This window comes from Hoplias malabaricus, chromosome 5 (assembly GCF_029633855.1).
Source record: "Hoplias malabaricus isolate fHopMal1 chromosome 5, fHopMal1.hap1, whole genome shotgun sequence".
NCBI classification, from domain to species: Eukaryota; Metazoa; Chordata; class Actinopteri; order Characiformes; family Erythrinidae; genus Hoplias; species Hoplias malabaricus.
In genome coordinates this window covers 447,501-475,319 of record NC_089804.1, presented here as the reverse complement: position 1 = coordinate 475,319, position 27,819 = coordinate 447,501, and the positions used below count along the sequence as shown (strand labels likewise).

The window sequence follows — 27,819 nt, the reverse complement described above, 5'->3', positions numbered from 1 at the left end:
ACACTGACACACACTAACACTGACACTGACACACACTAACACAGACACTGACACACACTAACATTGACACTGATACACACTGATACTGACACACACTAACACTAACACTGACACAAACTAACACTGACACACCCTGACACCCTACACACACTAACACCGACACTGACACACACTAACATTGACAATGATACACACTGACACACACTAACACTAACACTGACACTAACACAAACTAACACTGACACACCCTGACACTGACACACACTAACACTGACACTGACACACACTAACACTGACACTGGCACACACTAACACAGACACTGACACACACTAACATTGACACATAATACACACTGATACTGACACACACTAACACTAACACTGACACAAACTAACACTGACACACCCTGACACTGACACACACTAACACTGACTTTGACACACACTAACACAGACACTGACACGCACTGACACTGACACAAGCTAACACTTACACTGACACACACTAACACAGACACTGACACACACTGACACTGACACACACTAATATTGACACTGATACACTGACACTGACACACACTAACACTGACACTAACACAAACTAACACTGACACACCCTGACACTGACACTAATATACGCGGGCACTGACACACACAGACACTGACACACACTTAAATTGACACACACTAACACTGACACACACTAACACTGACACATTGATACTGACACTGACACACATTGACACTGACACAGACACACACTGACACTGACACACACTAACACTGACACGCACTGACACACACTAACATTGACACTGCCACACACTGGCACTGACACACTAACACTGACACATACTGACACTGCACACACTAACACTGCCACACACTAACACTCACACACTGACACAAACTGACATTGACACACACTAACACTGACACTGACACACTAACACTGAGACACACTGACACTGACACACAGTTACACACACTAACACTGACACACACTGACCCACGCTAACATTGACACACATTGACACTGACACAAATTGACACACACCAAAACTGACACACACTGACGAATGACACACATTAACACTGACACTTACACACACTAACACTGACACACATTAACACTGACACTGAAACACACTAACACTGACACACATTAACACTGACACACATTAACACTGACACACACTAACACTGACACTGACACACACTAACACTGACACTGACACACACTAACACTGACACACACTGAGACTGACACACACTAACACTGACACACACTAACACTGACACACACTAACACTGTCTGACAATCAGTGAGGCCAAAGCTAGCCCACCGGGACACCACGCTCCTCCGATTCGCGTGTGAAACAGGTTTGCCAAACAGGTTTGCCCCGCTCAGCGAAGCACCCGCTGAGGAGCCTGTTAAGAGTGCTCTGGTTATAGAAGACTCTATTGTTCGACACGTGAAATTAGCTACTCCTTTAGGGGCGCCGGCAGTAACAGTTAGCTGTTTATCGGGAGCCAGAGCGCCGGACATTAGTGGCAACCTTAGACTGTTAGCTAATAGGAGATATTCGAGGGTAGTCATTCATGTAGGGGCCAATGATATTCATCTGCGGCAGTCTGAGGTAACTAAGGGTAATATTACAGAGGTGATTAAACTGGCCCAGACGATGTCCGATGCCGTAATCTGCTCTGGCCCCATACCAATGCGGCGTGGCGACGAAGCTTACAGCAGACTTTGGGCGTTAAACTGCTGGATGTCCAAGTGGTGTTCCGAAAATCAAGTGGGCTTTATAGACAATTGGTTACGTTTTGAACTAAATGTAAAAGTAGAAAAACAAAATCAGCCTGTTTCAGCAACCTAATCAATATTAAATCATACACAACACCTAGCAGCAACACCTCAGAACTAAAATTTGGGTTACTCAACATAAGATCACTAAACTCAAAAGCACTCATCGTAAATGATATTATAAGTGATCATAAATTCAATGTTTTCTGTCTCACGGAAACGTGGGTTAGACCAAATGAATATTTAGCACTAAATGAAGCCACCCCCCTAGGCTATAATTATGCACATAGCCCAAGTATGTGTAATTTACCAAAATACCCTAGAAATTAGTCTTAAACAATGTGACACCTTCTCTTCTTTTGAGGTTCTCTCCACTATTATTACAAATCCGGTCACAAAAAAGGACGCATTTTAATTATGCAACATTTACAGACCACCAGGGCCTTACTTAGAATTTCTGAAAGAATTCAGCGATTTTGCTACAAACCTAGCGGTGTGCAATCATAAAGTTATAATTGTAGGAGATTTCAATATCCATTTTGAGAAGGAAAGTGACCCACTAAAAAAGGCATTTACCTCAATCTTAGACTCTATTGGTATTACTCAAAATGTAACAGGGCCTACACACTACTGCAGCCACACTTTAGACTTGGCGATCAACCAAGCTTGAAGTGTTCCATTCTGCCTGGAAGGACAGCCTTATAGAGTATAGAAATGCCCTCACTAAAGCTCGCTCAGCATATCTGGCCTCGCTGATCTCCCATAATAAAAATAATCTGAGAGCACTGTTTAGTGTGTTTTCTAGAATTACAAAAAATCAAGCAGGTTCTGAACAACTAATTCCAGCAACTCTCACCAGTAAAGATTTTATGGACTTTTTTAATAATAAAATTGAGAATATTAGACAACAAACTCAAGCCACAGGATCAAATCCATCCTGGCTGCCACCCGATGTTTAACTATAGTAAACTCATCCCTTAGTCTGGGCCATGTACCCAAAGCTTTTAAACTAGCAGTTATTAAACCTATGATCAAGAAACCAAATCTTGATGCTAGTACACTGTCTAATTACAGGCCTATTTCTAATTTGCCATTTCTGTCCAAGATCTTAGAAAGAGCTGTGGCCCAACAACTTAGTTCATATCTACATAAGAATCATATATATAAAAAATTCCAATCTGGATTCAGGCAACATCATAGTACAGAGACAGCTCTAGTCAAGATAACAAATGATCTTCTTGCCTCTGATCAAGGCCACATATCCCTGTTGGTGCTTCTTGACCTAAGCGCAGCCTTCGATACAATAGACCACAATATTCTCATAGAAAGGTTAGAAAACATGGTTGGAATCACAGGGACAGCCCTATTATGGTTCAAATCTTACTTAACGGAACATTATCAATTCGTAAAAGTAAACAATCTAAATTCAAATTATTCTAAAGTAAGATTTGGAATTCCACAAGGCTCTAATTTAGGACCATTATTATTTACATTATACATGTTACCGCTAGGCACAGTTATAAGAAACCATGACATTAACTTTCACTGTTACACAGACGACACACAATTGTATATTTCAGCCAAAGCCTGATGACAAACACAGATTAAAGAAAATAGAGGACAGTGTAAAAGACGTGAAAGGCTGGATGTTGCGTAACTTCCTCCTTCTAAACAGCAACAAAACAGAGGTCCTGCTTTTGGGTCCAAAAGTGGCAAGAAATAAATTATCAGATTTAATTTTAAATCTCGCTGACTTTCCAGTTAAACCTGGTTCAGCAGCAAAAAATCTTGGTGTCATAATTGACCCGGATTTATCATTTGATCAACACATAGGTAGTATCACTAGGACAGCTTTTTTACATCTTCGCAATATTGCTAAGATTAGAAATGCCTTATCCCTTCAGGACGCAGAAACATTAGTACATGCCTTTATTACTTCAAGGCTTGACTACTGTAACGCACTACTGTCAGGATGCACCAGCAGCAATTTAAGAAAACTTCAACTAGTTCAAAATGCTGCAGCTAGGGTCCTCACTAAAACTAGAAAATTTGAACATATCAGCCCAGTTTTATCACCACTTCATTGGCTGCCTGTTAAATTCCGCATTGACTACAAAATTTTGTTATTAACATATAAAGCTCTACATGGGCTTGCTCCTGAATACCTTCAAGATACAATTTTCTTTTATGAGCCTCCACGTTTACTCAGATCACAGAATACTGGATTTTTAATTGTTCCCAGAATTCAGAAGGCCTCAGCTGGGGGAAGAGCCTTTTCTTATAAAGCCCCCAGACTCTGGAATGATCTTCCAGAAAATGTTCGGGACTCAGACACAGTCGCAATCTTCAAATCTAGGCTAAAAACACATTTGTTTAGTTTATCTTTTGGTAGCTAATGCTCCCCCATAGATAAAGGTGGCAGACTCGGGGGGTCCATGGACACAGGGAATTATAGTAAACTGAGACGCTGGTGCTGTCGTCCCGCCGCTTCTCGCGATCACTCAGGTTTGTTGACGGTGGAGCGGAGGGATACCAGTGTTTCAGGGTGCTCCCGTGTCTGTGTGTCCTCCTGGTTCTCTCCTTTTAGTTAAAGCTGTCATAGTCAGATCTGCTGGAGTCATTAGCCACACTCTGGAAATTTTCATATTTTCTACTTTACAAACACAAAACAGTTCAAAACTAATTCCACCCCTTTACATCTTTCCGAGTAAAAAACTGCCCACCTGTCTGTCTGGACACTGATGGATGACTGTCGAGATCCTCCTCCACGCTTCAGACCAGCTGCCCACGCTCCAGCAACCACCAAGTGCCTTGAAGCTGTCCCTACACTGAAGTTCTCATGGACTACTAACTATTATCACCAGTAGATTGACCAGAGGAGGATGGGTCACCCCTTGTGAGCCTTGGTTCCTCCCAAGGTTTCTTCCTCAGCTGGGGGAGTTTTCCTTGCCACTGTCGCCCCTGGCTTGCTCACTTGAGGGTTTTACATTTGTTTTTACATTTCATGTCAAATCTTTGTCTTACTGGAATTCTGTGAAGCTGCTTTGTGACAACATCAGTTGTGAAAAGCGCTATATAAATAAATTTGATTTGATTTGATTTGATTTGTGGACCATGTTTTAAATCATGAAGCTGGTCTCCGGATACCGTAGAATATTGGAAAAACAATCATTCAAAGGTTTCATAGAGAGAACAGGTGTGTGATTCAGAAAAGTGCACTCTGCTGTAATGTAAATAAATTCTGAAATGATATTCAATCTTATGTTTTGATTCTTATACCATATAGGGCCACAAGACTAACTCAAATGGGCGACAGAGGTCCCATTTTCACACCTCAACAAAAAGAGGCTATATGTGCCATGGTCATAGCAAATAGTGCCATAAGTCTGAGGGAGATCCAGCAAGACGTTATACAGTATTCAATATTCAATCTGTAAGCATCTCCACCGTTGACTGGGTTCTGAAACGACACCAGGTGACCATCAAACAGCTGTACACAGGTCCATTTCAAAGAAATGGTGACAGGGTGAAAGGGCTACTGTACCTGTGTGTACAGGTAAAACCCTTATGACACATTTGCTCTGGCTGAAGTGTATGTAACTGTTTCTTGCCCAAAATACTATATGTACTTCATTACTCCTTGTTTGCCATAGCGTATCGTGGAGCTGGAATCAGGAGAGCTACTCCACACTTGTCTATACCTGGATGAGGCTGGCTTTAACCTTGCAAAATACAGAAGGCGTGGTGGAAACTGGCCAAAGGGCTACCAGTGATGTGCCAAGCAAACAGGGAGGAACCACCACAATGTGTTCTGCTACGTCAGAGAACGGTGCACTTACACATATTCCCAAAACATGCAGCATCTCGTCACATCCTTGGACACCCTCTACAGGGACCTTCTCCCTGATCACAAGAGAGGCTTGATGCAAGAGGATTTGCCCAAATATGTGGTCATTTGGAATAATATTTCACCGCTCTAATACCGTCAGACAATGGTTTGCTGTTCATAACAGAATGCTGATGGAACTCCTCCCCCCGTTCCCCATTCCTGAAGCCAACTGAGGAGCTCTTCACAGCCTGGAGATGGTACGATCCCCAGCCGTACACCCAGTTGAACCTGCTGACTGCCGTGGGTGCAGCTTGTGAGTATATCACAGCACATGCCTGCAGAGTCACTCCAGGAGATTCTTCCCATGCTGCATTGCAAGGGAAGATATCCAATGTGATGTGGATGAAAACATGTGGCAGGATGTACAGAAAAGAGAGCACATTTCCTTACGTTGTTGTCTTAGGTTGTTTTTAATGTTTAGAATAAGTTTCTAATTTTGTAGTTGATCCTTTGTGTTACAGAGTGCTGCCAAACAGTTGTGTTTCTTCCCTGAATTTCAGTCTGATTTTTTTGTCAACAAAGCGCAGTGTGAACAAAACAGTAAAATAATATTACTGGATACATTTGATTCAAGTCCAATATCTTGCTCTCAGTCTCCCACATACATTCATGTGTAATAAGTTTGTATTTTGTGTGTAACACGTACCATTTCAATTGATAAGCCACAGAATGCGCAGCGTCCTTGTAATCAGAAGCTTCTAGTTTCCATCAGAATATACTCACAGTGTACACTGTTGCACTGACAACACAAGTAAACCTTGTTCATAGGCGATGACACACAGACTAGACACAGGAATTACAGGGACAGCCCTATCATGGTGTAAATCTTACTTAACGGAACGTTGTCAATTCATAAAATTAAAAGATTTATCTTCCAATATTTCTACTTTTTTTTCATCCATTCATTCATTCATCGTCTTTTCCGCTTGTCCATTTCAGGGTCGCAGTGAAATTTTTCTAAAGAAAGATTCAGAATTCTGCAAGGCTCTATTTTAGGACTGTTGTTATTTACATTATACATGTTACCGCTAGGCACAGTTATAAGAACACAGATTAAAGAAAATAGAGGACTGTGTAAAAGACGTGAAAGGCTGGATGTTGCGTAACTTCCTCCTTCTAAACAGCAACAAAACAAAGGTCCTGCTTTTGGGTCCAAAGGTGGCAAGAAATAAATTATCAGATTTAATTTTAAATCTCGCTGACTTTCCAGTTAAACCTGGTTCAGCAGCAAAAAACCTTAGTGTCATAATTGACCCGGATTTATCATTTGATCAACACATAGGTAGTATCACTAGGACAGCTTTTTTAAATCTTCGCAACATCACTAAGATTAGAAATGCCTTATCCCTTCAAGACGCAGAAACATTAGTACATGCCTTTATTACTTCAAGGCTTGACTACTGTAACGCACTACTGTCAGGATGCACCAGCAGCAATTTAAGAAAACTTCAACTAGTTCAAAATGCTGCAGCTAGGGTCCTCACTAAAACTAGAAAATTTGAACATATCAGCCCAGTTTTATCATCACTTCATTGGCTGTCTGTTAAATTCCGCATTGATTACAAAATTCTGTTACTAACATATAAAGCTCTACATGGGGTCGCTCCTGAATACCTTCAAGATACTATTTCCTCTTATGAGCCTCCACATTTACTCAGATCACAGAATACTGGACTTTTAACAGCTCCCAGAATTCAGAAGGCTTCAGCTGGGGGAAGAGCCTTTTCTTATAAAACCCCCAACTCTGGAATGATCTTCCAGAAAATGTTCGGGACTCAGACACAGTCGCAATCTTCAAATCTAGGCTAAAAACTCATTAGTTTAGTTTATCTTTTGGTAGCTAATGCTCCCCCATAGATAAAGGCGGCAGATCCGGGGGGTCCATGGACACAGGGAATTATAGTATACTGAGACGCTGGTGCTGTCGTCCCGCCGCTTCTCGCGATCACTCAGGTTTGTTGACGGTGGAGCGGAGGGTGCCAGTGTTTCAGGATGCTCCCGTATCTGTGTGTCCTTCTGGTTCTCTCCTTTTAGTTAAAGCTGTCATAGTCAGATCTGCCGGAGTCATTAGCCACACTCTGGAAATGTTCTCATTCTCTGCTTTACATTCACCCAAACAGATCACAACTAACTCCACCCCTCTACCTTTTTCTGAGTAAATGACCCCCACCTGTCCGTCTGGGTGATGGATGACTGTCAAGCTCCATATGTTAGCGCCCGCCCTCTACATTCCTCAAAGGAGCGCCAACTAACACGACCAACCCCTCGTACAGGTCAGTCGAGGCTATTCTCATCTCTGCTACCACGCTGGTGGAACGAGCTCCCAAGCACCATCAGAGCAACAGAAACCCTCTCCGCATTCAACAAATCCTTGAAGACCCAGCTCTTCTGAGAGTATCTCTTTCACTGAAAGACTTTCTTTAATGCATTTATTACTTCCTGGCATACCGCACTCAATGTAAGGTAATTTGTATAAATTGTGCTGTAGTTTGAATGTTAGATCCTCTTTTGTAAGTCGCTTTGGATAAAAGTGTCTGCCAAATGCATAAATGTAAATGCAAATGTAAATGCTCCACTCTTCAGACCATCTTGCCCATGCTCCAGCCACCACCACTGGCCTTGGAACTGCCCCTACACTGAAGTTCTCACCGACTCCTAAATGTTTCCAGTAGATTGACCAGAGGAGGGTATGTCCCCTTTACATTTTTACATTTTCATGTTAAAACTTTGTCTTACCAGAATTCTGTGAAGCTGCTTTGTGACATCATCAGCTGTAAAAAGCACTACATAAATCCATTTGATAGACTTGTGATGGCAGTGTAAATCCTGAGATGAGAACTGTACCAAATCGACTTTGAAAAATGGTAATTAATATAATACACTTTTAATTATATAAAGGGATTAAATGATTTGAGTCCCGCTCCGGGTGACTGTCTGTGAGGAGTGTCGTGTGTTCTCCCCGTATCTGTGTGGGTTTCCTCCAGGTGCTCAGGTTTCCTCCCAAAGTCCAAAAACCCACGTTGGTAGGTGGATTGGCGACTCAAAAGTGTCCGTAGGGGTGAGTGTGTGAGTGAATGTGTGTGTGTGTTTCTGTGTTGCCCTGTGAAGGACTGGCGCCCCCTCCAGGGTGTATTCCCGCCTTGCGCCCAATGATTCCAGGTAGGCTCTGGACCCACCACGACCCTGAACTGGATAAGGGTTACAGATAATGAATGAATGAATGAATGAATGAATGAATGAATGAGTGTGGTGTGTTCTCTCTGTGTCTGCGTGGGTTTCCTCCAGGTGACTGTCTGTGAGGAGTGTGGTGTGTTCTCCCTGTGTCTGCGTGGGTTTCCTCCGGGTGACTGTCTGTGGGGAGTGTGGTGTGTTCTCCCTGTGTCTGTGTGGGTTTCCTCCGGGTGCTCCAGTTTCCTCCCACGCTCCAAAAAAGTGTGCATATGTGTGAGTGTGTGAGAAACAGACAGACAGGCAGAGACAGAGAGACAATGGCAGAGAGACAGAGAGAGAGAGAGAGAGAGAGACACAGAGAGAGAGACAGAGAGAGTGAGATAGGGACAGACAGAAAGAGACAGAGAGAGAGAGAGAGACAGACAGAGAGAGAGCGAGATAGGGACCGACAGAGAGAGACACAGAGAGAGAGAGAGAGAGAGACAGACAAAGAGAGAGGGACAGAGACAGACAGAGGTGTGTATTTCCATGTAATTTAAGGTGGAATGACAGTAAAACTAGAGAGTACTGAATGCCGCGGTTCCGCGTGCGACCTTTTATTATTATATAATTGGAGTCACGTGACGTCACCCCAACCACCACCAGAATAGCCCCGCCATTATAGATACATATATTTATTTATTTGTTTATTTGTTTATTCACTCCTCCTCCTCCGCTCAGTCAGCGGCCGCCACCCGGATGGTGGGGGGTGGGGGTGGGGGTGGAACTGTGGGGGGAGGGGGCGGATGATGAAGACGGTTAAATAAATACACAGGTCTATAGCGCGCGCGAGGCTGATGCGGACAGCGCAACATCCGGGGATTTTCAAAGGTGGTGGTGGGGGGGGGGGGTTACATAATCTGGATATTACCGTGTGCGGTAGAAAGGCGCGCGCCCGTGCACTCATTCACCCCACAGCTCTGCGCCAGTGTTATTACATTATTACCATCAACCTCTCTCTCTCTCTCTCTCTCTCTCTCTCTCTCTCTCTCTCTCTCAACACTAGCTCCTCGGCTCTTTCAATCTGTTTCTCCTCTTACCTCTCCATCTTTCTCTCCCTCTCTCTCTGAGACTCACCCCAGCTGCTCGCGGTCCTGCCCAGCAGCTCGTGTGTCCTCGGGTTCCAGAAGAATTCCCGCCAGTCCCCGGACTCCTTCTTCTCCTCTTCTTTCGCCATTAGCGCGGACAGCGGCACAAACGAGTGATAAACAAAATACAACGCCGTAAACAACAACTACTACTACGTGCCGGAGGTGACCGCGCTCTGACCGCTGAGGCGCGCGCCGCTGCAGCCGCTCTCCCTGCTCAGATCTCGCCGCAGTTCAGTGCCGCAGCGCGCGCGGAAAGCGGGGAGCTGCGCATGCGCACTGCGCAACCTCACAACAGGGCGCTCCCCCCATCTTTAATCCCTGAAAGACAGGCGAAAGCGGCCAATGGGAGCGCAGCAGTGACTCGCCAGTGTTGTGCAGTGGGTTTTAAAGTGTTGGTGAAGTGAAGGTGTATTATCTACAAACACACGCTGGAGGACGCCGTCGTTCAATCTTTAGTTTTATCAGTACAACAACACACACGCACATAACATAGGTTTGGCCCTGAGTGAGCAGTCAGGACAGGTCACTCTATCACCTAGACACAGGTGAGGTCCATGTTTTGTTTCTGATCCAGGATCAGCCGTTTACTCCTGGGTCGTTATTGCAGGCTCATCTCTGATTGGATAGTCTACCTGCCAATCACAGGCTCTGTCTGAATCTGCAGCTGTAGGTGAGTCCAGCTGTCCGTCACATGCAAACACTAACAGCATCATCTTCATCATCTTCATCATTACATTTATTCTATTTCTTATTATTGGTGTGTGGTATGTTCCCAGAGCGTTCGTCAGTCTCTGCGTCACTGCGGGCCTCCAGAAGGACGCCTTGCGTTTAGTGTCCAGGCACACACAGGTCCAGTTTATACCCCGCCTCTCCGGAAGGACAGGAAACGGAAGGAGGGACACACACACACACACACACACACACTTCCACTGAGTCCATGAGTCCTGAGAGAGAGAGACATAGAAAGATTATTATTATATTAGATATAAACTTATAGATATTAAACGTAACAAGTCAAGTGTGTGGATAATGTTTCTGCAGTTTGTATGTTTGTGTGTGTGTGTGTGTGTGTGTGTGTGTGTGTGTGTGTGTGTGTAATGTTTCAACAGTGTGTCCGTGTGTGTGTGTGTGTGTGTGTATAATGTTTCTATAGTGTGTCCGTGTCCGTGTGTGTATATAATGTTTCTATAGTGTGTCCATGTGTTTGTGTGTGTGTGTGTGTGTGTATTGTGTGTGCAACACTATAGTGTGTGTGTGTGTGTGTGTGTACCTGTATTAACATCCTAACCCACTGAGGGCGCTGATGTAGTGTCTGTGTGTGTGTGTGTGTGTGTAGAGTGTGTATAGTGTGTGTGTACCTGTAATGACATCCTAACCCACTGAGGGCGCTGATGTAGTGTCTGTGTGTGTGTGTGGGTGTGTGTAGAGTGTGTATAGTGTGTGTGTACCTGTAATGACATCCTAACCCACTGAGGGCACTGATGTAGTGTCTGTGTGTGTGTGTGTGTGTGTGTGTGTGTGTGTACCTGTAATGACATCCTAACCCACTGAGGGCGCTGATGTAGTGTGTGTTTATAGTGAGTGTGTGTGTGTGTGTGTAGTGTGTGTATAGTGTGTGTGTACCTGTATTAACATCCTAACCCACTGAGGGCTGTGATATGGTGTGTGTTTTTGTGTGTAGCGTGTGTATAATGTTTGTGTAACCGTATTAACATCCTAACCCACTGAGGGAGGTGATGTAGTGTGTGTGTGTGTGTGTGTGTGTGTAGCGTGTGTATAGTGTGTGTGTACTTGTATTAACATCCTAACCCACTGAGGGCACTGATGTAGTGTGTGTTTATAATGAGTGTGTGTGTGTAGCGTGTGTATAGTGTGTGTGTACCTGTATTAACATCCTAACCCACTGAGGGCACTGATGTAGTGTGTGTTTATAATGAGTGTGTGTGTGTAGCGTGTGTATAGTGTGTGTGTACCTGTATTAACATCCTAACCCACTGAGGGCACTGATGTAGTGTGTGTTTATAATGAGTGTGTGTGTGTAGCGTGTGTATAGTGTGTGTGTACCTGTATTAACATCCTAACCCACTGAAGGCACTGATGTAGTGTGTGTTTATAATGAGTGTGTGTGTGTAGCGTGTGTATAGTGTGTGTGTACCTGTATTAACATCCTAACCCACTGAGGGCGGTGATGTAGTGTGTGTGTGTGTGTGTTTGTAGCGTGTGTATAGTGTGTGTGTAACTGTATTAACATCCTAACCCACTGAGGGCGGTGATGTAGTGTGTGTGTGTGTGTGTTTGTAGCGTGTGTATAGTGTGTGTGTAACTGTATTAACATCCTAACCCACTGAGGGCACTGATGTAGTGTGTGTTTATAATGAGTGTGTGTGTGTGTACGTGCGTGTGTGTGTGTGTGTGTGTGTGTAACTGTATTAACATCCTAACCCACCGAGGGCGCTGATGTAGTGTGTGAGTGTGTGTGTAGCGTGTGTATAGTGTGTGTGTACCTGTATTAACATCCTAACCCACTGAGGGCACTGATGTAGTGTGTGTTTATAATGAGTGTGTGTGTGTGTACGTGCGCGTGTGTGTGTGTGTGTGTGTGTAACTGTATTAACATCCTAACCCACCGAGGGCGCTGATGTAGTGTGTGAGTGTGTGTGTAGCGTGTGTATTGTGTGTGTGTACCTGTATTAACATCCTAACCCACTGAGGGCACTGATGTAGTGTGTGTTTATAATGAGTGTGTGTGTGTAGCGTGTGTATAGTGTGTGTGTACCTGTATTAACATCCTAACCCACTGAGGGCACTGATGTAGTGTGTGTTTATAGTGAGTGTGTGTGTGTGTACCTGTATTAACATCCTAACCCACTGAGGGCGCTGATATAGTGTGTGTTTATAGTGAGTGTGTGTGCGTGTACCTGTATTAACATCCTAACCCACCGAGGGCGCTGATGTAGTGTGTGAGTGTGTGTGTAGCGTGTGTATAGTGTGTGTGTACCTGTATTAACATCCTAACCCACTGAGGGCGCTGATGTAGTGTGTGTGTGTAGCATGTGTATTGTGTGTGTGTACCTGTATTAACATCCTAACCACTGAGGGCACTGATGTAGTGTGTGTTTATAATGAGTGTGTGTGTGTGTACCTGTATTAACATCCTAACCCACTGAGGGCGCTGATGTAGTGTGTGTGTGTAGCGTGTGTATTGTGTGTGTGTACCTGTATTAACATCCTAACCCACTGAGGGCACTGATGTAGTGTGTGTTTATAGTGAGTGTGTGTGTGTGTGTGCGTGTGTGTATAGTATGTGTGTACCTGTATTAACATTCTAACCCACTGAAGGCACTGATATAGTGTATGTGTGTGTGTGTTTGTGTGTGTGTATAATGTGTGTGTACCTGTATTAACATCCTTACACACTGAGGGCGCTGATGTAGTGTGTGTTTATAATGAGTGTGTGTGTGTGTACGTGCGTGTGTGTGTGTGTGTGTGTGTGTAACTGTATTAACATCCTAACCCACTGAGGGAGGTGATGTAGTGTGTGTGTGTGTGTGTGTGTGTGTAGCGTGTGTATAGTGTGTGTGTACCTGTATTAACATCCTAACCCACTGAGGGCACTGATGTAGTGTGTGTTTATAATGAGTGTGTGTGTGTAGCGTGTGTATAGTGTGTGTGTACCTGTATTAACATCCTAACCCACTGAGGGCACTGATGTAGTGTGTGTTTATAATGAGTGTGTGTGTGTAGCGTGTGTATAGTGTGTGTGTACCTGTATTAACATCCTAACCCACTGAGGGCACTGATGTAGTGTGTGTTTATAATGAGTGTGTGTGTGTAGCGTGTGTATAGTGTGTGTGTACCTGTATTAACATCCTAACCCACTGAAGGCACTGATGTAGTGTGTGTTTATAATGAGTGTGTGTGTGTAGCGTGTGTATAGTGTGTGTGTACCTGTATTAACATCCTAACCCACTGAGGGCGGTGATGTAGTGTGTGTGTGTGTGTGTTTGTAGCGTGTGTATAGTGTGTGTGTAACTGTATTAACATCCTAACCCACTGAGGGCACTGATGTAGTGTGTGTTTATAATGAGTGTGTGTGTGTGTACGTGCGTGTGTGTGTGTGTGTGTGTGTGTAACTGTATTAACATCCTAACCCACCGAGGGCGCTGATGTAGTGTGTGAGTGTGTGTGTAGCGTGTGTATAGTGTGTGTGTACCTGTATTAACATCCTAACCCACTGAGGGCACTGATGTAGTGTGTGTTTATAATGAGTGTGTGTGTGTGTACGTGCGTGTGTGTGTGTGTGTGTGTGTGTAACTGTATTAACATCCTAACCCACCGAGGGCGCTGATGTAGTGTGTGAGTGTGTGTGTAGCGTGTGTATTGTGTGTGTGTACCTGTATTAACATCCTAACCCACTGAGGGCACTGATGTAGTGTGTGTTTATAGTGAGTGTGTGTGTGTGTACCTGTATTAACATCCTAACCCACTGAGGGCGCTGATGTAGTGTGTGTTTATAGTGAGTGTGTGTGCGTGTACCTGTATTAACATCCTAACCCACCGAGGGCGCTGATGTAGTGTGTGAGTGTGTGTGTAGCGTGTGTATAGTGTGTGTGTACCTTTATTAACATCCTAACCCACTGAGGGCGCTGATGTAGTGTGTGTGTGTAGCATGTGTATTGTGTGTGTGTACCTGTATTAACATCCTAACCACTGAGGGCACTGATGTAGTGTGTGTTTATAATGAGTGTGTGTGTGTGTACCTGTATTAACATCCTAACCCACTGAGGGCGCTGATGTAGTGTGTGTGTGTAGCGTGTGTATTGTGTGTGTGTACCTGTATTAACATCCTAACCCACTGAGGGCACTGATGTAGTGTGTGTTTATAGTGAGTGTGTGTGTGTGTGTGCGTGTGTGTATAGTATGTGTGTACCTGTATTAACATTCTAACCCACTGAAGGCACTGATATAGTGTATGTGTGTGTGTGTTTGTGTGTGTGTATAATGTGTGTGTACCTGTATTAACATCCTTACACACTGAGGGCGCTGATGTAGTGTGTGTTTATAATGAGTGTGTGTGTGTGTACGTGCGTGTGTGTGTGTGTGTGTGTGTGTAACTGTATTAACATCCTAACCCACCGAGGGCGCTGATGTAGTGTGTGAGTGTGTGTGTAGCGTGTGTATAGTGTGTGTGTAACTGTATTAACATCCTAACCCACTGAGGGCACTGATGTAGTTTGATGTAAATTGTTGGTGATTTCAATATTCACTTTGAGAAGGACCATGATCCACTTAAAATTGCATTTGAATCAATTTTGGATGCGCTAGGGTTCACTCAGAATGTTACTGGGCCCACTCATCAATGCAAACACACATTGGACCTAGTGTTAACACGGGGCATTGAGATAAAGAATCTATCCAATCTCTCGCTACATGAGACCATCTCTGATCACCATCTAATCACATATGAAATAGCGTTAAACTTTGATATTTGTCCACAACCACGCTATATTAGAAAGCGCACTATAACATCCTCAACAGTTAGTGATTTTATCAACAACCTTCCAGACCTTACCACCATTTCTTCTCCAACTCACCCAAATGACCTTGAGCTCATTACAAACAACCTACAACACTTATTGTGTACAAACCTAGATAGTGTTGCACCAGTCAAGACCAAACAATTTAGAGAGAAAAGGCTTGCTCCATGGTACAGTGACAGCACGCGTGCATTAAAACTGGCTGCCCGTAACCATGAACGTAAATGGAGACACACAAAACTAGAATGTTTCCGAATTGCATGGCAGCACAGCCTCACCGACTACAAACATGCCTTATCTAAAGCCAAATCACAGTACATCTCTTCCCTTATAGAAAACAACAAAGACAACCCTAGATTCCTTTTTAGCACTGTATCAAATCTAATTGGAAACAAAAAGGAAATCAACCCCATTGTTCCCTCTGATTTCTGTAGCAATGACTTTATGATGTTTTTTAATGATAAAATTGCTTGCATTCGCCTCAAAATCCAAAATCAGTCCAAAGTCACATCGGCTCTCGTAGATGAACCACCCGCCAGCTCTGAGGTGCACTTAGACTACTTGAATTCTGTCGATGAAAATGACTTGCTTAGTTTAATTAGCTCATCTAAATCAACTACATGCTTACTGGATCCTGTACCAACACAATTATTTAAACAAATTTTACCTAAAGTCATTAGACCATTGCTCACAATAATAAACTCATCCCTCAACATTGGATATGTACCAAAACCTCTGAAACTAGCGGTAATCAAACCAATTATTAAAAAACCCAATCTTGACCCTCTCGTACTCGCAAACTACAGGCCAATTTCAAACCTCCCTTTTATTGCTAAGATTCTAGAAAAAGTCGTGTCACAGCAGTTGTGCTCTTATCTACAAAACAATGACATTCATGACATTTTTCAGTCTGGATTTAGACCAAATCACAGCACAGAAACGGCTCTAACAAGAGTAACTAATGACTTACTCCTTTCACATGATAAGGGCTATATATCTATTCTGGTGCTGCTTGACCTTAGTGCAGCATTTGATACCATAGATCATGTGATGCTTCTTGATAGGCTGGAAAATCTGGTAGGAATAAAAGGATCTGCCCTCTCTTGGTTCAGATCTTATTTATCCGATCGTTACCAATTTGTTTATCTGAATAATAAATCCTCTAATCATACTTTAGTTAAATATGGTGTCCCACAAGGATCAGTGCTCGGCCCTGTATTGTTCACACTCTACATGCTGCCACTGGGTCGACTAATCCGTAAGCATGGGATTCAATTCCACTGTTATGCTGATGACACACAACTGTATATATCAGCCAAACCCAATGATGTTGCTTGTCTACGTAAAATAACAGAATGTCTAACTGAAATTAAAGACTGGATGATGCAAAACTTTCTCATGTTAAATTCTGATAAAACTGAGGTCTTGTTACTAGGTAAAGATACTCAGATACATTCACTCAGAAATGCTGCAATTGATAATTCAACAGTAAAACACAATGCCATCATTAAAAACTTAGGGGTAGCCTTTGATTCGACTCTCACATTTGATACCCACATATCCAATACAGTCAAAACCGCCTTCTTCCACCTACGCAATATTGCCAAAATTCGGCATATTTTATCATTAAAAGATGCAGAGAAACTAGTGCATGCTTTTATAACTTCACGTCTAGACTACTGCAATGCGCTCCTGGCAGGGAGCTCGTGCAAAGCGTTACACAAGCTTCAGTTAGTTCAAAATGCAGCAGCCAGGGTGCTCACTAGAGCTAGAAAATTCGAACATATCACCCCAGTTCTCTCGTCCCTACACTGGCTACCTGTAAAATTTCGCATTGACTATAAAATACTCCTCTTAGCTTATAAATCTCTAAATGGTTTAGGCCCGCAGTATCTTACTGAACTTCTCATACCTTATCGCCCGTCACGTACACTTCGTTCACAGGATGCCCATCTACTCTTTGTTCCTCGCATTAAGAAAAACACAGCAGGAGGAAGAGCCTTTTCTCACAAAGCTCCTCAACTCTGGAATAGCCTTCCGGTTACTGTTCGGGGCTCAGACACACTCTCAATCTTTAAATCTAGATTAAAAACCTACCTTTTTAAAAAAGCTTTTGGTTAATCACTCACCTTCAGGTTACTCCTTCTATATTGGTGTTCGGGCTGGTTTTCATATTATCACTGTTCTGTGTTAACCCTGTCATATCACCATAGCTACAGCATTCTTAGTTAGCTTTGTAGTAACCGCCAACACGCTGTCTGTCGCTGGGTTCTCTTGCCTGACCAGTGGAAGCTTTTTTCGCAGGACAAATTTCCCCGTTCTTTACCATGACCCTACTAACCTCTGTGTTTTTATTTGTTCCCTTTGTCTGGCTTTCTTTCTCCTGTCTCTCTCTCATGCTTTGAGATGTCCTGCTGCTCTCCAGGTGTTGCCCTGATCCAGCCCCTGTGTGTCCTGTACAAGATCCTGTCCTTGTCTCATCTACACTATCATGCTTGGCCATGCTGTTTTATTTCAGATTAACTCTGCACCTAATTTTAACTCACACTGAATCCCTGATCACCTCCTCCTTCATCAGACTCATACATCACTAATATCATCATCCTCACCATTTTCATTTCTGCTTCTCCATCATCACTAATATACTACATTTATATTACTATAACCCCTTCATCGGTCATTTCACTTTTACTTCTGTTCTCTGTTGTGTCTCCGGTGTCGACCCGAGGAGGATGGGTTCCCCGTATGAGTCTTGGTTCCTTCCAAGGTTTCTTCCTCGTGTACTGAGGGAGTTTTTCCTTGCCACTGTTGCCCCTGGCTTGCTCATAGGAGGCTTGGACCCGGATCTCTGTAAAGCTGCTTTGTGACGACTTTTTGTTGTGAAAAGCGCTATATAAATAAAATTTGATTGATTGATTGATGTAGTGTGTGTTTATAGTGAGTGTGTGTGCGTGTACCTGTATTAACATCCTAACCCACCGAGGGCGCTGATGTAGTGTGTGAGTGTGTGTGTAGCGTGTGTATAGTGTGTGTGTACCTGTATTAACATCCTAACCCACTGAGGGCACTGATGTAGTGTGTGTTTATAGTGAGTGTGTGTGTGTGTACCTGTATTAACATCCTAACCCACTGAGGGCGCTGATGTAGTGTGTGTGTGTAGCATGTGTATTGTGTGTGTGTACCTGTATTAACATCCTAACCACTGAGGGCACTGATGTAGTGTGTGTTTATAATGAGTGTGTGTGTGTGTACCTGTATTAACATCCTAACCCACTGAGGGCGCTGATGTAGTGTGTGTGTGTAGCGTGTGTATTGTGTGTGTGTACCTGTATTAACATCCTAACCCACTGAGGGCACTGATGTAGTGTGTGTTTATAGTGAGTGTGTGTGTGTGTGTGCGTGTGTGTATAGTATGTGTGTACCTGTATTAACATTCTAACCCACTGAAGGCACTGATATAGTGTATGTGTGTGTGTGTTTGTGTGTGTGTATAATGTGTGTGTACCTGTATTAACATCCTTACACACTGAGGGCGCTGATGTAGTGTGTGTTTATAATGAGTGTGTGTGTGTGTACGTGCGTGTGTGTGTGTGTGTGTGTGTGTAACTGTATTAACATCCTAACCACTGAGGGCACTGATGCAGTGTGTGTTTATAGTGAGTGTGTGTGTGTGTACCTGTATTAACATCCTAACCCACTGAGGGCACTGATGTAGTGTGTGTGTGTAGCGTGTGTATTGTGTGTGTGTACCTGTATTAACATCCTAACCTACTGAGGGCACTGATGTAGTGTGTGTTTATAGTGAGTGTGTGTGTGTGTGTGCGTGTGTGTATAGTATGTGTGTACCTGTATTAACATTCTAACCCACTGAAGGCACTGATGTATGTGTGTGTGTGTTTGTGTGTGTGTATAATGTGTGTGTACCTGTATTAACATCCTTACACACTGAGGGCGCTGATGTAGTGTGTGTGTGTGTGTGTGTGTGTGTGAGTGTGTGTGGGTGTGTGTGTGTGTGTGTGTAGTGTGTGTATAGTGTGTGTATAGTGTGTGTGTACCTGTATTAACATCCTAACCCACTGAGGGCACTGATACAGTGTGTGTTTATAGTGTGTGTGTGTGCGTGTGTGTGTGTGTGTGTGTGTGTGTGTGTGTGTGTGTGTGTGTATAATGTGTGTGTACCTGTATTAACATCCTAACCCACTGAGTGCGCCGATGCGATCAACCTTTACTCCGAAACAGCCTCGTGCAGAACTCTTCCTGCTCCGCCCCCTCAACTTCCTCTGTGCACTCAGGAAGTCCAGGAAGAGGCGGGGAATGGCTCTATGATGCTCCGCCCCATGACCATGCCTCTCAGTGTCAGAGAGGGTGGAGCTCTGAGCTGATCCCTCTGTTTGGGCCAATAAGAGGGAAGAGATCTCTGACCCGAAAAGTTTCCTCAGAACCTGCAACAACACACATATTTACTATCATACTATCACAATTAGTCAATAACACACTCACATTTTCACACACATTAAAACAATCACAATTAGTCAATAACACACTCACACTTTTACACACATTAAAACAATCACAATTAGTCAATAACACAATTACCCATTTACACACACATTAAAACAATCACAATTAGTCAATAACACACACACACACACATTAAAACAATCACAATTAGACAATAACACACTCACACTTTTACACACACATTAAAACAATCACAGATAGTCAATAACACACTCACACTTTTACACACATTAAAACAATCACAATTAGTCAATAACACACACACACACGTACACACACATTAAAACAATCACAATTAGTCAATAACACACACACATTTTCACACACATTAAAACAATCACAATTAGTCAATAACACACTCACACATGTACACACACATTAAAACAATCACAATTAGACAATAACACACTCACACATGTACACACACATTAAAACAATCACAATTAGACAATAACACACTCACACATATACACACATTAAAACAATCACAATTAGTCAATAACACACTCACACATTTACACACATTAAAACAATCACAATTAGTCAATAACACACACACACACATGTACACACACATTAAAACAATCACAATTAGTCAATAACACACACACACACATTTACACACACATTAAAACAATCACAATTAGTCAATAACACACACACACACACACATTTTCACACACATTAAAACAATCACAATTAGACAATAACACACTCACACATATACACACACATTAAAACAATCACAATTAGACAATAACACACTCACACATATACACACACATTAAAACAATCACAATTAGTCAATAACACACTTACACATTTACACACATTAAAACAATCACAATTAGTCAATAACACACTCACACATTTACACACATTAAAACAATCACAATTAGTCAATAACACACTTACCCATTTACACACACATTAAAACAATCACAATTAGTCAATAACACACACACACACACACATTTTCACACACATTAAAACAATCACAATTAGTCAATAACACACTCACACATTTACACACACATTAAAACAATCACAATTAGACAATAACACACTCACACATTTACACACACATTAAAACAATCACAATTAGACAATAACACACACACACACACACATTTTCACACACATTAAAACAATCACAATTAGTCAATAACACACTCACACATGTACACACACATTAAAACAATCACAATTAGACAATAACACACTCACACATTTACACACACATTAAAACAATCACAATTAGTCAATAACACACACACACACACACATTTTCACACACATTAAAACAATCACAATTAGTCAATAACACACTCACACATGTACACACACATTAAAACAATCACAATTAGACAATAACACACTCACACATTTACACACATTAAAACAATCACAATTAGTCAATAACACACACACACATTTACACACACATTAAAACAATCACAATTAGTCAATAACACACTCACACATTTACACACATTAAAACAATCACAATTAGTCAATAACACACACACACATTTACACACACATTAAAACAATCACAATTAGTCAATAACACACACACACACACACATTTTCACACACATTAAAACAATCACAATTAGTCAATAACACACTCACACATTTACACACATTAAAACAATCACAATTAGTCAATAACACACTCACACATTTACACACATTAAAACAATCACAATTAGTCAATAACACACACACACACACACATTTTCACACACATTAAAACAATCACAATTAGTCAATAACACACTCACACATTTACACACACATTAAAACAATCACAATTAGACAATAACACACTCACACATTTACACACACATTAAAACAATCACAATTAGACAATAACACACTTACCCATTTACACACACATTAAAACAATCACAATTAGTCAATAACACACACACACACACACATTTTCACACACATTAAAACAATCACAATTAGTCAATAACACACTCACACATGTACACACACATTAAAACAATCACAATTAGACAATAACACACTCACACATTTACACACATTAAAACAATCACAATTAGTCAATAACACACTCACACATTTACACACACATTAAAACAATCACAATTAGACAATAACACACTCACACATTTACACACACATTAAAACAATCACAATTAGACAATAACACACTTACCCATTTACACACACATTAAAACAATCACAATTAGACAATAACACACTCACACATTTACACACACATTAAAACAATCACAATTAGACAATAACACACTTACCCATTTACACACACATTAAAACAATCACAATTAGTCAATAACACACACACACACACACATTTTCACACACATTAAAACAATCACAATTAGTCAATAACACACTCACACATGTACACACACATTAAAACAATCACAATTAGACAATAACACACTCACACATTTACACACACATTAAAACAATCACAATTAGACAATAACACACTTACCCATTTACACACACATTAAAACAATCACAATTAGTCAATAACACACACACACACACACATTTTCACACACATTAAAACAATCACAATTAGTCAATAACACACTCACACATGTACACACACATTAAAACAATCACAATTAGTCAATAACACACTCACACATGTACACACACATTAAAACAATCACAATTAGTCAATAACACACACACACATTTACACACACATTAAAACAATCACAATTAGACAATAACACACTTACCCATTTACACACACATTAAAACAATCACAATTAGTCAATAACACACACACACACACACATTTTCACACACATTAAAACAATCACAATTAGTCAATAACACACTCACACATGTACACACACATTAAAACAATCACAATTAGACAATAACACACTTACCCATGTACACACACATTAAAACAATCACAATTAGACAATAACACACTCACACATTTACACACACATTAAAACAATCACAATTAGACAATAACACACTTACCCATTTACACACACATTAAAACAATCACAATTAGTCAATAACACACACACACACACACATTTTCACACACATTAAAACAATCACAATTAGTCAATAACACACTCACACATGTACACACACATTAAAACAATCACAATTAGACAATAACACACTCACACATTTACACACACATTAAAACAATCACAATTAGACAATAACACACTTACCCATTTACACACACATTAAAACAATCACAATTAGTCAATAACACACACACACACACACATTTTCACACACATTAAAACAATCACAATTAGTCAATAACACACTCACACATGTACACACACATTAAAACAATCACAATTAGTCAATAACACACTCACACATGTACACACACATTAAAACAATCACAATTAGTCAATAACACACACACACATTTACACACACATTAAAACAATCACAATTAGTCAATAACACACTCACACATTTACACACACATTAAAACAATCACAATTAGACAATAACACACTTACCCATTTACACACACATTAAAACAATCACAATTAGTCAATAACACACACACACACACACATTTTCACACACATTAAAACAATCACAATTAGTCAATAACACACTCACACATGTACACACACATTAAAACAATCACAATTAGTCAATAACACACTCACACATGTACACACACATTAAAACAATCACAATTAGTCAATAACACACACACACATTTACACACACATTAAAACAATCACAATTAGTCAATAACACACTCACACATTTACACACACATTAAAACAATCACAATTAGTCAATAACACACTCACACATTTACACACACATTAAAACAATCACAATTAGACAATAACACACTTACCCATTTACACACACATTAAAACAATCACAATTAGTCAATAACACACACACACATATACACACACATTAAAACAATCACATTTAGACAATAACACACTCACACATTTACACACACATTAAAACAATCACAATTTGTCAATAACACACACACACACACATTTACACACACATTAAAACAATCACAATTTGTCAATAACACACACACACACACACATTTACACACACATTAAAACAATCACAATTAGACAATAACACACTCACACATTTACACACACATTAAAACAATAACAATTAGACAATAACACACACACATCAAAACAAACACAATTAGACCATACCACACACACACACACACACACACACACACACACACACACACATTAAAACAATTACATTTAGACAATAACACACACACACAAACACAATAGAACAATCACAATAAGACCATAACACACACACATTAAAACAATCACAATTAGACCATAACACACACACATTAAAACAATCACAATTAGTCAATAACACACACACACACACACACATTTACACACATATTAAAACAATCACATTTAGTCAATAACACACTCACACATGTACACACACATTAAAACAATCACAATTAGTCAATAACACACTCACACATGTACACACACATTAAAAAAATCACAATTAGACAATAACACACTCACACATTTACACACACATTAAAACAATAACAATTAGACAATAACACACACACATCAAAACAAACACAATTAGACCATACCACACACACACACACACACACACACACATTAAAACAATTACATTTAGACAATAACACACACAAACACACTCTTTAGAACAATCACAATTAGACCATAACACACACACATTAAAACAATCACAATTAGTCAATAACACACACACACACACACATTTACACACACATTAAAACAATCACATTTAGTCAATAACACACTCACACATGTACACACACATTAAAACAATCACAATTAGTCAATAACACACACACACACACACATTTACACACACATTAAAACAATCACAATTAGTCAATAACACACTCACACATTTACACACATTAAAACAATCACAATTAGTCAATAACACACACACACATTTACACACACATTAAAACAATCACAATTAGTCAATAACACACACACACACACACATTTACACACACATTAAAACAATCACAATTAGACAATAACACACTCACACATGTACACACACATTAAAACAATCACAATTAGTCAATAACACACTCACACATTTACACACACATTAAAACAATCACAATTAGACAATAACACTCACACATGTACACACACATTAAAACAATCACAATTAGACAATAACACACTCACACATTTACACACACATTAAAACAATCACAAATAGTCAATAACACACTCACACATTTACACACATTAAAACAATCACAATTAGACAATAACACACTCACACGTACACACACATTAAAACAATCACAATTAGTGAATAACACACTCACACATGTACACACACATTAAAACAATCACAATTAGTCAATAACACACTCACACATTTACACACACATTAAAACAATCACAATTAGACAATAACACTCACACATGTACACACACATTAAAACAATCACAATTAGACAATAACACACTCACACATGTACACACACATTAAAACAATCACAATTAGTCAATAACACACTCACACATTTACACACACATTAAAACAATCACAATTAGACAATAACACACTCACACATGTACACACACATTAAAACAATCACAATTAGTCAATAACACACTCACACATTTACACACACATTAAAACAATCACAATTAGTCAATAACACACTCACACATGTACACACACATTAAAACAATCACAATTAGTCAATAACACACTCAAACATGTACACACACATTAAATCAATCACAATTAGTAAATAACACACTCACACATGTACACACACATTAAAACAATCACAATTAGACAATAACACACACACATCAAAACAAACACAATTAGTCAATAACACACTCACACATTTACACACATTAAAACAATCACAATTAGACAATAACACACACACATCAAAACAAACACAATTAGTCAATAACACACTCAAACATGTACACACACATTAAATCAATCACAATTAGACAATAACACACACACACACATGTACACACACATTAAAACAATCACAATTAGTCAATAACACACTCACACATTTACACACATTAAAACAATCACAATTAGACAATAACACACTCACACACATGTACACACACATTAAAACAATCACAATTAGTCAATAACACACTCACACATTTACACACATTAAAACAATCACAATTAGACAATAACACACACACATCAAAACAAACACAATTAGTCAATAACACACTCACACATTTACACACATTAAAACAATCACAATTAGACAATAACACACACACATCAAAACAAACACAATTAGTCAATAACACACTCAAACATGTACACACACATTAAATCAATCACAATTAGACAATAACACACACACACACATGTACACACACATTAAAACAATCACAATTAGTCAATAACACACTCACACATTTACACACACATTAAAACAATCACAATTAGTCAATAACACACTCACACATGTACACACACATTAAAAAAATCACAATTAGTCAATAACACACTCAAACATGTACACACACATTAAATCAATCACAATTAGTAAATAACACACTCACACATGTACACACACATTAAAACAATCACAATTAGACAATAACACACACACATCAAAACAAACACAATTAGTCAATAACACACTCAAACATGTACACACACATTAAATCAATCACAATTAGACAATAACACACTCACACATGTACAAACACATTAAAACAATCACAATTAGACAATAACACACTCACACATGTACACACACATTAAAACAATCACAATTAGTCAATAACACACTCACACATGTACACACACATTAAAACAATCACAATTAGTCAATAACACACTCACACATTTACACACACATTAAAACAATCACAATTAGTCAATAACACACACACATTTACACACATTAAAACAATCACAATTAGTCAATAACACACTCACACATGTACACACACATTAAATCAATCACAATTAGTCAATAACACACTCACACATGTACACACACATTAAATCAATCACAATTAGTAAATAACACACTCACACATGTAAACACACATTAAAACAATCACAATTAGACAATAACACACTCACACATGTACACACACATTAAAACAATCACAATTAGACAATAACACACTCACACATTTACACACACATTAAAACAATCACAATTAGTCAATAACACACTCACACATGTACACACACATTAAAACAATCACAATTAGACAATAACACACTCACACATGTACACACACATTAAAACAATCACAATTAGTCAATAACACACTCACACATGTACACACACATTAAAACAATCACAATTAGTCAATAACACACTCACACATTTACACACACATTAAAACAATCACAATTAGTCAATAACACACTCACACATTTACACACACATTAAAACAATCACAATTAGTCAGTAACACACTCACACATTTACACACACATTAAAACAATCACAATTAGTCAGTAACACACTCACACATTTACACACACATTAAAACAATCACAATTAGTCAATAACACACTCACACATGTACACACACATTAAAACAATCACAATTAGTCAGTAACACACTCATACATGTACACACACATTAAAACAATAACAATTAGACAATAACACACACACATCAAAACAAACACAATTAGACCATACCACACACACACACACACACA

General features: G+C 40.1%; 2 protein-coding genes across 2 annotated transcripts in view; both read right to left on the bottom strand.

The window, feature by feature from the left end:
- Positions 1 to 10,257, bottom strand: part of atp1b2a (ATPase Na+/K+ transporting subunit beta 2a) — a 70,228-nt gene extending 59,971 nt beyond the window's left edge. Inside the window, exon 1 of the mRNA XM_066671081.1 lies at positions 9,984 to 10,257. Within this exon, the coding sequence (XP_066527178.1) occupies positions 9,984 to 10,083 (100 nt within the window). The 5' untranslated portion in view covers positions 10,084 to 10,257. The remainder of the gene's footprint in view (positions 1 to 9,983) is intronic.
- Positions 10,258 to 10,544: 287 nt separating this feature from the next.
- The window catches only part of nppcl2 (natriuretic peptide C-like 2), an 18,762-nt gene continuing 1,487 nt past the window's right edge, over positions 10,545 to 27,819 (bottom strand). Inside the window, exons 2-3 of the mRNA XM_066670186.1 lie at positions 19,714 to 19,976; positions 10,545 to 10,941 (exon numbers count right to left, since the gene is read on the bottom strand). Of these exons, the coding sequence (XP_066526283.1) occupies positions 19,719 to 19,976 (258 nt within the window). The 3' untranslated portion in view covers positions 10,545 to 10,941; positions 19,714 to 19,718. The remainder of the gene's footprint in view (positions 10,942 to 19,713; positions 19,977 to 27,819) is intronic.